Source organism: Nomascus leucogenys, chromosome 13 (genome assembly GCF_006542625.1).
Source record: "Nomascus leucogenys isolate Asia chromosome 13, Asia_NLE_v1, whole genome shotgun sequence".
Taxonomy (NCBI): Eukaryota; Metazoa; Chordata; class Mammalia; order Primates; family Hylobatidae; genus Nomascus; species Nomascus leucogenys.
This window is the reverse complement of record NC_044393.1, coordinates 87,581,320-87,597,017: the sequence shown is the minus strand read 5'-3', so window position 1 is coordinate 87,597,017 and position 15,698 is coordinate 87,581,320. Positions and strand designations below refer to the sequence as shown.

Genomic DNA, 15,698 nt, shown 5'->3' with positions numbered 1-15,698 from the left:
CTGCTGTGCTAAAAATAAAATGCTGGAGCAAAAAAAGACAAAAGGTGTATGCACTGTTATCAAAATCTGTTCAAACACTCTTTGGAGAACAAATGTCAAATGCAACTTTAAAACAACAATGACAAACATTACCATGTAACACATATTTGGAAAAGCGATTAGGACTTCTTAACAATACGTAATTGACATATTATGAACAAGACCTATATATAAACAATGGGAAGCTATTGCTAACAAGTTATTTTCTCCCTGTATTTTATCTCTAGCAATACCTGAAAACCCAATGAATTAGTCACAGGATATTTTCCACTTTAAGAAGTAAAGCCACGTAGATAAAACCAAGTCTTCTATGTTAAATTTATGGCAGGTGATATAATGCAAATAATAGCCTTCTTTCAAGTGGGCTCTTTTTATTCTATCCTAAGGAGAAAAATTTACTCCAGTTAATGTTCTATAAATAAAGATTAACTTCAGCAAACCATTTAGATATTGTGTCAAATGCTGGATTAGTGTATGGCACAGCAATTTTCTTCTGTCTAGATCAGTTGAACCGGGTAGGTCTGGCACATTAAGAATATGCTTGTCCTCAGAAGATAGGTCTTTTGTATCTCTATCAATCAGGAGAATAAAATCAGAAGTCAGACCAAAGATTGTTTGATGTTCTGACTCTCAAAAGAAAAACATGAGATAGACGCTTCAGGAAAAAAAAAAAATCACTATTAATTCCCCCCAACTGCCTGCTCCCAAAATCCTACAACACATTTTCATTCCAAATTATAGACAGATGAAAACCACAAAAACGAGTCCCTTTCACAGGAACTTACATTTAATGCCCAGTAGGGTATATGATGAAGAAACCTCACATCAAGTACAGTGCACGCTGCTGTATTTATATTTTTTTGGTTAGTTCCACCAAAGGCTATACTGCAAACAATGAGGCTTGTTGTAAAAGGATCACCTGTACAGTTAAATCTCACATAGACAGCAAAACCAATTGTGTATACTTCCCTCAGTGGAAGAAGTTGAAAATCTAGATCTAGAAATGTATAAAAAATGGCCTTGAAAACCTGCTATACCAAACACCTCTACAGACAAGATAAAAACAAAAATCAAACATTTGTTTTCCGGATTTTTCTTTAATACAGTTGCCATCTTTCTTACATGATGTACTATTAGGTGCCTTCTTAATAGCATCTAACCTACCCTTCTGTTGCACCGTTTGGCCTCCTGGGATGGAACTCTTGTTACCACCCATGTTTGTGGAGTACTGTTCTTCAGTACAGTACACCTAACTCATATTGTCAGGCCATATAATTCATGGGTAGTGGTATTAATTTCTAAAACTGAATTAAAGCACACATCCAAACCACATATACTTTTCAACTTAAGAGTTCATACAAAGTCTATTTCCTTTCTACAGTAGCTATCGCTCCAGATTGTGGTTTAAAAATCCAAGAAGTGGGAAGAATGTCTTTGTTTTCAATGCTTCTTTCTTCCATCCTTTTTCTATCCTCCTTTTTTCCTTCTCTCCATTTTCTTTCTTCCATTCATCATCTCCTTTCTTTTCTTTCTTAGTGATAAGAGGTTAACAGAAATGGGCTATTAAGGAAATAAAAGTCTAGTAAACGTCCAAAACAGAGATGAGAGTAGTCACAAACTCTTCTTTGTAGTGATGTTAAATTACTGACAAATGTTTTTTTGAAAACAAAAAAATCTAAAAACCAGCACAAGCTAGTGGTGCTGCATATTATTTAAGCAACTGGCGTTCTTCAATGCTTTTGAGGCGTTTCTTCCGGGGCTGTACAAAGTCATCATCTGAATCATCACTAAATTTATTATCTTCTGATTCATTCCTGAATTCTGGTTTGGGAAACCTTTTTTCTGGATAGAGGTTCTTTAGAAGTTCTTCAAAATAATTTTCAAGTTTTATACCAGCATTGGCTACTTCTGAATCAGGCTGTTGAGTAAAAATAAAAATATGAGTAAAAAAAGGACACACTTTTGACTTTGGAGATTATATATATTAATGAGTTGTTTTGAAAAGTGTTCATGCATAGTCACTGAAATAATAGTCTAGGACTAGACAAAGTCTCTGTACAGAAGGCCAGCTAAAATAAAAGATTCAAAAGTGTGGAAAAAAAAGTAAAAGACTGGATTATTCTAAAAGAAGGTGGTAATGGTAGGACTGTATTGCCAAACATATATCAGTTAGGATTCCATAACCATAGGATCATGAACCAGGTATTTTTAGAACAAATTAAATGTAGTACTATTAGAATGAGTAACAGAGAACAAACCACCAGCAGCAAAAGGTTCTAAGTCTGACAGATGTTTAGATGAACTGACAAATGAGAAATTTTTAAATTAGAGCTATTTGGTCCACATCCTTAATATTTCAAGATCAACATAATAAGAAATAAAGGTGGGAATGATAAAGAATATTTCTAGGTCAGAGAAAAACATTTTGTCTTTCAGTTATCAGCTGTAATTTGCATTTCCATCACCATCTATAATAAACCTTTGAATATAAATGTGGATAGAGTTATCTGAATTCTCTCTTGCATTCCCTGATGTGAAAAGTTAGAAATTTATTCTAACTCAGACATCTTGGTCTCCTATGTTGACAAGGTGTTTAGTATAAAATGATTTTCACACTGCTATTCCTTCCTGCCCCCTTCCCTCCCCTAGCCTCACCTCATTGAATTCAGCACAGTTTTGAAAGATCAATCTAAAATCAGCTACAAAATCTTCAGGTTTTGAGTACATGGAATAATCTTCTTGTAGTCTTTTCTTGATGGTTGACAAATCCATTGGATTTTTAATTATTTTGTAATAATCAGGCACCTTTTAAAAAAATGAGATGTTATAATACAAATAGCTAAATTCTACCTTGTCCTAAATATATTCTATGAGATGTGCTCTAAAATTCAGAATGTTCTCATTGCTTTTCTCTGTGCTACTTGTCATTAGTAAAGAAATCCATTTAACAGTGTTTACAAGTGCCCACTGCCTTCCACACACACTGGTAAAGGTTTGTGTTACTTTTTCCAAAAAGTTTAACCAATTATTATTTTTGAGACAGGGTCTTGCTCTGTTACCCAGGCTGGAGTGCAGTGACACGATCTTGGCTCACTGCAAACTTTGCCTTCTGGGCTTAAGTGATCCTCTCACCTCAGCCTCTCGTGTAGCTGGGGCTACAGGCATGTGCTAACATAGCTGGCTAATTTTTGTATTTTTTGTAGAGATGGGGTTTTACCATGTTGCCCAGGCTGGCCTCAAACTCCTGGGTTCAAGCAATCTGCCTGCCTCAGCCTCCCAAAATGTTGGGATTACAGGCGTGAGCCACTGCACACAGCCCCAATGATTTTTAATGAAAAAACTTGTCTTCACACATTCCCTCTTAAATCATCTAGATTTTTTTCTTCATTATTAAACAAAAAGCAATTACTAGAAAGAATATCATTTCTAGTAGAATCTGACAGGTTTTTGCTGCATGTATTATACAAGAGGAAGAAAGACTTTGAATCTGGGTTTAATCCCCAGCTCTGCTGCTCAGTATCATGGTCCTGGGTAAGTTACTTAACCTCAGTTTCTTCATATTTCAAAATAGGGATAATCCTGCCAAACTCACAGAATTTTGTACAGACTAAATGAGATATTTATTAAGAAAAAGGGGGCTACTTTGTCATTGTTGGTATTAATAACGTAACTGTAAGCCAGGACAATAAAAAGTACAATTCAAGGTTACATTTTCAAGTTGGTAATGTTACAAGCCTCTCGACCTCTTTACCCTGCCTCTTTTAGGTACAAAAGATCCTTCTCCCTGAAAGTATTTATTTCCTATATCAAGTTCTCAAAATCTGTTCTTAAGAAGCTGACTGTATTTACTAAGCTGATTTTCTTCTTAACTTTGTATTAATTTGAGATTTATCAAACTGTAGAACAAATGAATTTTTTTTTTTTTGAGACAGAGTCTTGCTCTGTTGCCCAGGCTGGAGTGCAGTGACACGATCTCAGCTCATTGCAAGCTCCGCCTCCCAGGTTCACGTCATTCTCCTGCCTCAGCCTCCCAAGTAGCTGGGACTGCAGGCACCCGCCACCACACCTGGCTAATTTTTTGTATTTTCAGTAGACACAGTTTCACTGTACTAGCCAGGATGGTCTCTACCTCCTGACCTCGTGATCTGCCTGCCTCGGCCTCCCAAAGTGCTGCAATTATAGGCGTGAGCCACCACGCCCCCCCCACAGTCACATCAGACTTTCAATATGAACCTTTTTGAAGTCCACAGCACATGCACACATACTTCCTCAACTTTTTTGTATTGGTAAAGTCTACTTATTTACTTGAAGTCTGGACCTATAAAGAAAAATAAGTAGGGAAAATGTAGCAGGGAGAGATGTCTTTATTTCAAAGTTTTTTTCCAACAGCTTCGGAAACATGCCTAAAACTCCTGAGATACAGACAATTAACAGAAATCACCCCAAACATCCCAGTAGGAAGTAAAATAGATGAGAAAAGAGGAAAGAATACCTGAGACATGAACAGAAGTTTTGGGCCACTTACTAAAATGTACCTACGCAGGATCAAAGCATTCGGTACGTATTATTAAGATTTAAGGTTTAGATATTTAAAAATACTGAAAAATGGTATATAAGCTAAATTCTCATAAATAAAATTCCAGAAAAGCATTCCACTGTGTAAACATGCACAAAATGACATTAATACTTACAGTTAGAGGAACAGGGTCTTGAAAAGCCAGGCTCATTTCATGGCAGTAAAGAAATAAAAGTAGGCGCTCACACTTCTAAACAAAAATAAATAAAAACTGAGATAAAATATTATAAAACAATGAATTCACAGCTTATTTTAAATAGCAATCTCAGAGGTCCCAAAGTGTCAGACTAAAAATTAAAACCCAGAGGAATACAAAAAAATCATTGATTCTTGGAGTTTTGCTCTCCTTCCCAATATCTGGGAACAGGCCCTGTAATTGAATGAACTAAGACAATCCCTAGAAACCCTTTTGAAGTTTTCTAACAATAAATTTGCACTTATTGCTCCAGTCTGTGTATTAAAAATTAGTAATAGTCCATAAAGGAAGAACGTACATCTCTTAGGAGAACTGGAGGTGGACCTTCTCAATGTGCATCCAGACCTAAGGCACCTTTCTGCATGCCGAAGGTCCAACCATGTGCTCTGCTATTCATACTTCCCTGCTTATGGGTTTATCCCAGCAACCACTGAGTAGTACTGGCAGTGAATGGGCACGTCCCCTCTTGCATGACAACTTTCATATTGACTGTTCTACTTAATAATTTAGCAAAGGAGTTTTTCTGGTAACAAAGTGTTGACTTGGTAGCTTTAAATGTTATTTACAGTTAAATGTATCAGCTGGGTTTGATGCATAAGTCTAGTCTCATTCGGTTAAAAAAAAAGAATTATTTCCAGGAAGAGTAAAGAAAAAACCCAGCTCCTTGGTGGCAATTCTGAGGAAAAATCTTATCTATAAGATTATCTAAACAAAATAGAAATTTACTTAAGGTAGATTAAATTTAAAAGTCTAGGCTACATATTCCATCTTGTTCAGGTACAATAAGCTTCTATAAAATACATGCATTCTGTGATTTTTTATAGTCTAAGATTCATGTACCTTTGTAAAAAAAAAAAAAAAATACTCCTAAATAAAGAGGATCAGTATAAAATCTGGATAGATATACACCTCTTTGATGAAAGGTACTACAGTACAATAATACATCTTACCAAAGACTTACCCTTTTATCTATAGGTGTTAATTTAACAAGGCCTTCAGTTTTCTTTTTTTCTGAGTTGTGACTGGGAGCATCACAATCATATTCAACTTCTGGTTTGGATAAGTCTCGGCAGAAAGTGCAAATCCACTCTCCACTGTTGGGGGACAATGTACTTTTGAATTCCTAATGCATCGTTTCCTCTCTTCACTATTTCCCTTTCCCACCTCCTCCATGACATCTATGATACAGAATTGTTTATTTGGCATGAATTTTAATCACTGAGCATTTACCACATACCACTAGGTATACTGCACCATGCTGAGAAGAAACAGCAGAAATATAATGCAAGGGCCTAACATCAAAATCTAGTTAGGAAGGCATGAGCTACATATATGAAAAAAAACACCTAAACAAATTTAATCTAGGACTCAAATATCTAGGGCATAATTGAATTTTTTTCCTCCAAAGGATTCAGGAACCAGAAAAGCTCTTTGTACTATTCTTGTTACTCTAAGTTTATAAAGTTAAATTTTCAAAAGTATAGCCTTCCAAGAACTGAGAGATCAACCCAATGGCTCTTAACCATCTTGGTCATGATGATCATCAGCATCCCCATACGGTTTGAGAATTTACTTGAAATACTTGTAAATGATACAGTTCGATGCCTGGCAAAAAGACATAATAAACTCTGGTAGCTGTTATGCATAAGGACATTGTTCCTTATGGTGACCCCTTGTGATAATGTAAAGGGCCTGTTATTTTTCTTCTTTTTATAATGACTAGGGAGAGGGTCTTGCTCTGTTGTCCAGCCTGGAGTGCAGTGGTGCAATCACAGCTCAGTGCAGCCGTGACCTCTCAGGTTCAACCAATCCTCCCACCTCAGCCTCCTGAGTAGCTGGGACTACAGGCATGCACTACCACACCTGGTTAATTTTTTATTTTGTAGAGACAGGGTGTCCCTGTGTTGCTCAGGCTGAATGATTAGTTTTTTGAAAGAAGCACAAGGAATAAGCGGAAGGGTATGGGAAAACCTAGACTATTCATTGGGATTTTGGAGTATACACTTGTGCCAAGTGGAATTTCATTTAAGTTTTTACAAAGGCTTTCTGTTAAAATAATCTTCAAAAGTTTACAGTAAAAGAATGTGGGAAGGGAAGTACTATCTTACCTTGGAAAATTTGTCAATGTGGGCACATGACAAGAAAGATGGAATACTTTGGGGCACTTTTCACAGCAGAGGAGTTCCCCTCCATTTTGACAAACTGCACACCAGTCCTCATTGGGGTCATCCTCTTTCCTTGTCTCTCCAACATGAAGAGGTGACTTCTGCGAAGGATCCAGCCATTCAGACTTTCCATTTGAGGAATTCTCCTGGTGAAGTCCAGGCTGATCTCCTGTACTATCAGGGGCATCTGATCTTAGCACAGTCTCCTCAGAAGTAGAGCTCTGACTGCTATTTAAGAGCAGGGAGGTGAGTATGCTTCTTGGATAATTGGCCTGTAGTAGAAAAAATATATATTTAACTGGCTTTAAAAGAATTTCATCACTAATGCAATTCTGAACTGTAGACCACTTTCTAGTGAGCACCTGGCTGCTTCAAAGGAATCTTCATGAGAATAGTATATGTTTATTGCTAACTGGTTTAGAAGTCATGGACCTCTACTAAAAAATACCAAAATAGAGAAAAAATCTGAGTCTGGGGATGGCTACAGAAATTGGAGAATGGGTTGGGTAGTGTGGAAGTCAACCTCATGACCTATATATATATACACCTCACCGGAGCTGTTCATTCAAATTATACCTAAGATACAAAAATTATAAGGTGAATCTAAACTTTCTGCTGAAGCCCAGGATGGTAAAAATTTCAAATCAATAACAAAAACAATCTCTTTCAAATGTTGTCAAAAATTTCAAAGTAATAAATGTAGATATAGTTAAAAGCATTCATTCCTTGGAAGTACTAGTTTTCAAACCTAGCTTTTTCTTCTGCCATTTACCTCCACATTTCTAAATAAAATGATGATTGTTAAAAATTGCAATACATCTATAATCCTTACTAGTGAAGATCAGGAGATTAGGTTTTTACATTCTGATTCTCCAACCCCGTCCTCCTTCCATTCAGACACACACAAAACCACCACCACCATTTACCCCATCCCTTTAACCTAGTTTTGATTAAGCATTGATTGTTTTAGTTGGTAGGTACTGGTTTAACTGTTTATTGCCAGTATCTATCCCAACTGATCAGTATGATCAGTATTTGTCTTGTACTGGTTAAGTATTCTGAAAATCACAATTTTTGGTTAAGTGCGTATTCAGGTTATATCCTGATTGCATCACAGTTTTTAGTTACATTCGTACTCCGGTGTTTATATCATTATTATTATGTAAATATTGTTCACTGCAGACCCACAAAATGTACTAAGACATTTTTTGTACAACTTTTTGTTTTTACTAAGACTCTGTAATTACCTTGTATTTTCAGTTGCTTATCTTTCTAGGTACCTATTTCTATGTCATTCGCACAATCTCCAACAGGAGATTCTCAATACTGTTGAAGCATTTTTCTCCCTTGGGAGTCCTATGTCTTCCTGCTACAGACTACTGCACAAGCTGCTGCTGCTATACTGGGGGTTGCCTTTTTCTTCTGTGTCAGATTCCATTTTTGGAATCTTATGTCTTTCTTGTTTTACTATATTTTTGATGATTCATATTATCAAATATCTTCCTGGGAATGAGTACATAAGAATTATTTTGAGAACTTGCACGAAAATGTTTAATCTTCAAGTCAATCTGATTGATAATTTGCCCGGGTATAAAACTCTGGTTAGAGAATATCTCCTTTTAACTGCCCAGCCTCCATATCTGAGCCTCTGATTTTTAAAAACTTTCCTGTTTTTCTATCTTTATCTTTTTGTTTAATTTACTGAGAGATTCCCTCAAATTGTCTTTAAATCCTTTTAAATATAACATCAAAAAAAAACTCCTAAGAGCTATTTAAAAGTTTCTCTCACCCTACCCACCATGCATAGGAATAGTATTGCAAGCATTCCATAATTACATTTTGAGGCCTAGATTCTTCATCTGATTCTTGCTTCACTATAACAACAGGGAAATCATAATTTTCTGGTGGTCCACTGTTTTCTTGTTTTATTCGAATTGGCTCCAACATGACCACTGGGACTTTGTGTGTAGAGTCAGCTCCTGCTGGTTTACTGGAAGAGCCAGAGCTGTAAGTATGAGAGAGAAGAAAAAGCAATCTAAGAATGTTAAGCTAAATACCTCATAAAAAGTATAACAACTTTCTAAAATACTGTATCTTCACAACAATAAGTATGTTAACATCAGCAATTAATGATGCATAATAAATGAAACTGCTGTATGCGAGTTTCATTTATGATAAAAATGTTTTTACGAATTAACCTGTCTAAACAGTTATATATCTGGAAAGATGTTTCAATAAACCTAAACTTTTAAAAACCTGAGGCTTTACAATTAGGCAACCAGATTTAGTATCTTAGAACTGGCATCTGATTTTAGGCTTTCTCATTTCCTTTCTCTAGTCAGTAGCAAAGTGAATACTTTGGTGAAGACAATGAAATAACCATTTATTTAAACAATGCTATTTAAAGAAGGTAGGACAAAAACCTTTTACAGAGATTCACTATGTTCTCATGGGATTAAAGGCAAACTTTTCTCCCTCAGACAATTCTTCCATATGATAAAGTAAGAACTGGGTTCACTAGCTAGGAGGAATTTTCAGCCATAATGCAGGGAAGAGGAGAGCAGTTGCTTAAAATAGAATTTCAATAACTGTACATTCATTTATTTTAAAGTAGAATCAATATTTAGTCATTAGAGATCAAATTAGCATACAATTTTATCTTTTCCCTAAATTTGTGTTTCTATATAGCGTACTGAGTTATACCTATTCATTTTTATGTTTTCTTTGCTATTATAGGACTATTAAACATTTCTTATTTTCAACATATAGACAAATATTCTTCTATCTTCAAAGGTAAATTTGTACTTTTGTTAATCCCTTATTTATTAAAATATATAGTAGTTATTAAAATTTTAATTAAAAATAAATTGTTCAAAATATATTGAGTATCAAAACACGTTGAACACTGGCAAGAGAAATCTAATTAGAGATTTTATATACTAGAAAATATGGTTTAGTCAGTTTACCTTCCTCGGCTTCCAACGCTGGAGGCACTAGGTGAACGTATTGGGGGGTGTACACTAGTCATAGTAACAGGTCCTGAGGAGGGGGAAATCATACATTCATAAAACGAATGAATAATTATGCATTGAAGTCCTGTTGAATGTGTTCACTTAGCACTACATTGAAACTGGGAACCATGATGAAATTCTATGAAACGGTAAGTAGTTGCTGAATTTTCAGCAGTCTATTACAGCCTGTTACACTGGCAGGGTTTTTCAGCCTCTACACTATTGACTTTTGGGCCAGATAATTCCTTGTTGTGGAGGAATGTCTCTACATTTCAGGATGTTTAGCAACATCCCTGGCCTCCACCAATTATTAGATACCAGTGGCATCTCTCTATACTTCCCAGCTTGGGGTGTGACAATCAAAAATGCCTCCAAACATTGCCAAGTCTTTCTGTGTTGGAGTAACAGGGGTAAGATCTCAGTGAGACCCTAGTGCCAGTGGAAGCTACAGAAGACAACGAAAGGTGGTACGGGCTGATAGAAAAGGAGTTCAAAAAAGAAAACCAAGTAAACAAAATTAGACCAACTAATGGAAGACATAGAAAGTCAGATCAATGGGTTCAGACTTGAGGCAATAAACAAAAGAGGGATTCTGGACTACTGCCGTAAAAAGATTAAGAAGCTATGCTCTGGTGGTAGTTTAGACTGGAACAACGAAGATCTAATTAAAAGCAGCCAAGAAAGAAGGAAAACTGTTGCAAATAATTTTGATTTCAACTGATGAAGGCCCAAACTAAACAGTAACAGTCAGAATACAATGAAAGTGGGAAGTAGAAAAAAATTTTGAATTGACAGAAGTTCTAAAACGTTTGATGAACAACAGGATATGGCTGATAAAATGAAGAGAAAAAATTCCATTTCATTGGTTTATAAACTCTGGAGAATTTCATTTAAAAATAAAACAAAAGGCCTGGACAACAAAGACCCATCTCTAACCAAAAAAAAAAAAAAAAAAAAAAATAGCCAGGCCTGGTGGCACCTACCTGTAGTCCCCACTACTGCGAAGGCTAAAGCAGGAGGATCGCTACAGCCCAAGCGTTTGAGGCTGCAGTGAGCCATGATTGCTACACCCTGGGCAACAGAGTGAGACCCTGCCTCAAAATCAATCAAAACAATGGCTATTTATAATCTTCTGATAATATAAGAATACATGCTTCATTTAAGTATAGTTGAAAACTACAAAAAGATATAACATTTAAGTAGCCCATAACTTCTCCATCCATATATAAACACTGCTAAGGTTGATATATCTCTTTCCAGTTTTAAACATACTTTTACATCTTTTATATGGTTCTGTATACTTGTTTTCACTAAACAGTAGTCCATGAGCATGCCATTAAAAACTCTATATAAGCATTGTCTGAATAGCTAAATAATCTGTTTACAAGTGAGCACATTCTAATTTATTTTTATAATTCTCATATTTGGGCACTGCTTCAAAAACTTTTAACTCTTGCAAATAATGCTTTAATAGTCATATAAATATTAATATGTTCTGCCTATCCAGTTCCTAATTATTTCCTTATAATTGGCGTATTAAAATGGAAATTACTAGGCTCAAGGGTACATACATTTTCCAAGCCCCTTGAAGCAAATATCCTACTAGGTAATACATATAAGGTACTTTGCCCACAGTACAATATTGGATAAATGTAAACTTTGGTAATATTGCTATGATGGTTTTCAGGAATGTTTTGCCAACTCATACCCCTTCCACCTATGTATGAGAGTAACTCTCATCACATTCTCAATGACTATTTTTATTATTTAAATCTTAGCTAATTCAGTAACTTAGAAATTCTATCTTGTTTGATTTTTCTTATGACCACTAGTAAGAATGACATTTTTGTCTCATCTGCTATATTGGATAAATGTATTTCCTCTTTAGGGAATTATCTACTTATCATGTCCTTTGGCAATACCACATATGTTCCTTATTTGTATAAACTTGTCATATGATAAACAGTTTCTCTGCTATATTTTGTCATAAGTTTGTTTAAAACAGACATTCCCATTTAAATTGTGTTCATGTGACTGTTGAGTGACTTAAATTCTCTTTTCATATTTTGGTTTAAGGTACTTAACGTCCTCAGAAATAATATTGGCGTTTTTCTCGCAGAGGAAATGAGTAGGTATGTCAAGATTCACAAACACAAACACCAAACAAATCACCAAAAGAGTGATTTCTACTTATTGTCACTAATACATTTTGACCCTAGGCAAATTACATCTTAAAGACCACATCACAGGCAACTTATCAATAAGAGAGAATATAACACCAATTTTCCCCCTGGAAGTACTATAATGGTGAGAAGTTCTGTTGAAATTGAAAAGGTAAAGAAGGCCTGATGTGATGGCTCATGCCTGTAATCCCAAAGAGTTTGGGAGGCTAAGGCAGAAGGATTGCTTAAGGCCAGAAGTTCAAGACTGTCTCTACCAAAAAACATTAACCACGTTTGGTAGAGCAGAATATTTACAGTCCCAGCTACTCAGGAGGCTGAGGTGGGAGATCACTTGAGCTCAGGAGTGAGTCTGCAGTGAGCTATGATCGCACCACTGCACTCTAGCCTGGCAAGAGAGCAAGACTGTGACTCGAAAGAAAGAAAGGATAAAGAAATTTAACCTTTGTTTTCTTTGAAAGCATACTAATTTTAAATAGTGAAAAACTCAGATTAAGCATTCAACAAAAAAGAAGAAGAGGGGTAATTTTTTATTCCAAGTAAAGTGAAAACTAGAAAAACTTTCACAAAAATCAAAAGAAGCCCACTTTACCTGCAAGGCCTGGAGATGGCACTGATGAATTTGGTGACTGGACCGTTCTGTTTGAGGGTGGTCTTGGCTGGCCATGATCTATATTAGTATCTTTCCTCACAATATTGTCCAGCATAATAGTACTTGAACAGTCAATCTTACAAGAAAAGAAATTATTTCAGGGCATTCTGACTTTGCAAGTTAAAAGCTACTTTTAAATTTATAAGAAAGCTTCAATAACTTAATTATTATCAAATAACAAAACATAGATACCACATTTGCGAAGTTCTAACAGATATTTTCCCGATAAACAACCCTGAATAAAGGTTTTCACTATCTTAGTGTTTCACCTTAGTAAAATATTGAGGGCACTATTTCAAAAACAAGAGTCAAAAGGAATATCATGTCATTCACACTCTTAAAAATTGAAAAAAAAATTCTTAATTTATAAAGAAACGACAAAAGCTTGCCATATGAAAAACAAACTTGGTGAGAAGACTATCACAATTTTACATTTGTTGCAAATCTCTTTAATGTCTCCCTAAACAGCATTCAGTCTACTGTGGTGTATTCAATCTATTGTGGTGCATGGTTTTGCTTGAAAAATATGAAGAAAATCTAGCCTCACACAGATAGGACCTAGTGGACCCTCTAAAAGGGATACTTTAACAACTGATACTCTGGGTATGTGCTAGATAGATGAAGTGCATATATTTACAGCACTAACCTCACTGAATACGTTACTATTGTTTTGTAGGAGAAAAGGTGAATCCTAAAGATTCTTGCTTTAATATAACAGGAATACAAATAACACTTCTTTTCCTTATTCATTGCCAGGAAAAATATTTATAAATCCCTAATGAGTAAGCGTTTAATGCTTTAGACACAAAAATTCTTTCATGCCTACATATACCAAATTTCCCACCAATGTCTTTGGGCTTAAAATCCAGTTCAATTCTTTAACATAGTTCTACTCTTGTTCAACCAGGATTCTATAAGATAATTAAGTCCTACAGCCATAGGGCACAGTTTGTATATAATGAATCAATTTCTTGCTTATGCACCTAGAATGGTACTAATTATGAAGCACCTTTGGGAGAAATGAGAAAACAGTCATTCATTTCAGCTTATTCTGTAATTCCTAAGAAGAATTTCAGGTAAGAAAGGCTGGTGGAAAAAGGTTCACCTGTATAAGGACTGCAGAGGAATAAGCAGAAAGAATTTTACTTTCTGTGGGTTCGGGGGTGGGGGAAATCGGGCCAGGCGGTTCATACACAGGGTCATTTTTGTTTTAATATTCTTTTGGCAATACTTGGCCAATATTTTTCAGAGAGCACAAAAAGTACTAGAATGACTAAATTCATGAGAACTTAATACAAGGAAAGTTGTTTACATTGGTGGGATAATCCTAAAAGCCAAATAAAACTATGGGGATTAGATATAAGTTTTCCTATGAACCATCCACGCATGAGAAAATATGTGTATTCTACTCATTTAAAGTATACAAAACTATTTTAAAAATGGAATGACTCTGGTAAGATTAACAATGCAACTATTAGGAAATATTAACTGATCTCAACTTGGAAAACATAATGAAAATAAAAAAGTTATTTTCACAATCTTATAGGTAATTAGATCCAAGTAAAGAGTACAAGATATTTCCTAAAAGCTTCTTAATGTTAAGTGCGTATGTATATGTGCATGACAGTTATCTGTTTAAAGTCATCTAACTTTAGATTAAAAAAAAGATCAAACACAGAATCAACTTATATATGGAGATCTGTCTACAGAATGTAGACTTTCTGCCTTTGGAATAGTCATACTGCCTAGGTGTAGTGGCTAATGCCTGTAATCCCAGCACTTTAGGAGGCCAAGGCGGAAGGATCCCTTCAGCCCAGGAGTTCAAGACCAGCCTGGGTAACATAGGGTGTCTCCCCCATCTCTATTAAAAATAAAAATCATTTAAAAATATAATAACAAAAAGTCATACTGACAAAGAGTTTGGAGAGTGAGTTAATTTACATGTAATATAAACCAGAGGTAATTTTGCACTTGTCAGTATGATCTAACAGGATTTCTATTATTAAACTTGTCTTCATCTCTTCTGATGTACAGCCATTCAACTTCCCAGCATATCTTTCCATGTCCTTACTTTTCTCCTTTCCCAGCTTAGATTCCACGATCCATCACCATAATCACTCATTTACAAACACCTTTAACTCTGGTGGCTTGAAAGACATTAGGTTATGTGTCCAATGTTCATAATCTTTTTATTTTTACTACTGTTGTAATATTCTGAAGGATTAAAATTAACTTGTAAAAACAAACAACCTATAATCCAACAAATTCATGCCTTCTACCAGATCCAAATTCACTGACAATTTTCTTTCTTTCTTTCTTTCTTGAGACAGGGTCTTGCTCTGTTAGGCTGGAGTGCAGTGGCGTGATCTCGGCTCACCACAACCTCCACCTCCCAAATAGCTAGGATTACAGGTATGTGCTACCATGCCTGGTTAATTTTTGTATATTTTGGTAGAGACGGGGTTTCACCATGTTGGCCAGGCTGGTCTCGAACTCCTGACCTCAAGTCATCTGTCTGCCTCAGCCTCCCAAAGTGCTGGGATTACAAGAGTGAGCCACTGCACCCAGCCAACAGTTTTCAACAGAGGCTAGTATAAATTTTGTGTCTACTTACATCCGGAAGAGAGGGAAGATTATAAGACCCTCCCACTGGTGAGCTCAGATCGATCATAGGTGAACCAAAAGCCTTTCCATCATATCCTGCTGCACTAGTAATCGTGGGGCTGGAAGGAGTAGAGGATGTGCTGTTGGTAGTTGATGGGGTTCCCTGTCCACTGCTGATCTGCCACTACGGTAACAGGAAGAGAAGAACAAAGACTATCAACAAGCTTATAAAATACAACGTCTATCTAATCACTCATACAAAATGAAGTAGAAGA

At 35.8% G+C, this 15,698-nt stretch overlaps 1 protein-coding gene across 4 annotated transcripts in view; it reads right to left on the bottom strand.

The window, feature by feature from the left end:
• Positions 1-1,116: 1,116 nt before the first annotated feature.
• Positions 1,117-15,698, bottom strand: part of TRIM24 (tripartite motif containing 24) — a 126,030-nt gene continuing 111,448 nt past the window's right edge. For 3 of the 4 annotated variants that reach the window (XM_003261395.4, XM_030825813.1, XM_030825814.1), the window contains exons 11-19: positions 15,434-15,607; positions 12,760-12,895; positions 9,943-10,015; positions 8,813-8,981; positions 6,920-7,248; positions 5,773-5,905; positions 4,731-4,805; positions 2,695-2,844; positions 1,569-1,957 (exon numbers count right to left, since the gene is read on the bottom strand). In XM_003261395.4, coding sequence (XP_003261443.1) covers positions 1,748-1,957; positions 2,695-2,844; positions 4,731-4,805; positions 5,773-5,905; positions 6,920-7,248; positions 8,813-8,981; positions 9,943-10,015; positions 12,760-12,895; positions 15,434-15,607 — 1,449 coding nt within the window. In that variant the 3' untranslated portion in view covers positions 1,569-1,747. Of the gene's footprint in view, positions 1,958-2,694; positions 2,845-4,730; positions 4,806-5,772; positions 5,906-6,919; positions 7,249-8,812; positions 8,982-9,942; positions 10,016-12,759; positions 12,896-15,433; positions 15,608-15,698 lie in introns of all 4 variants that reach the window. The other variant, XM_003261394.4, reaches the window with a different exon arrangement.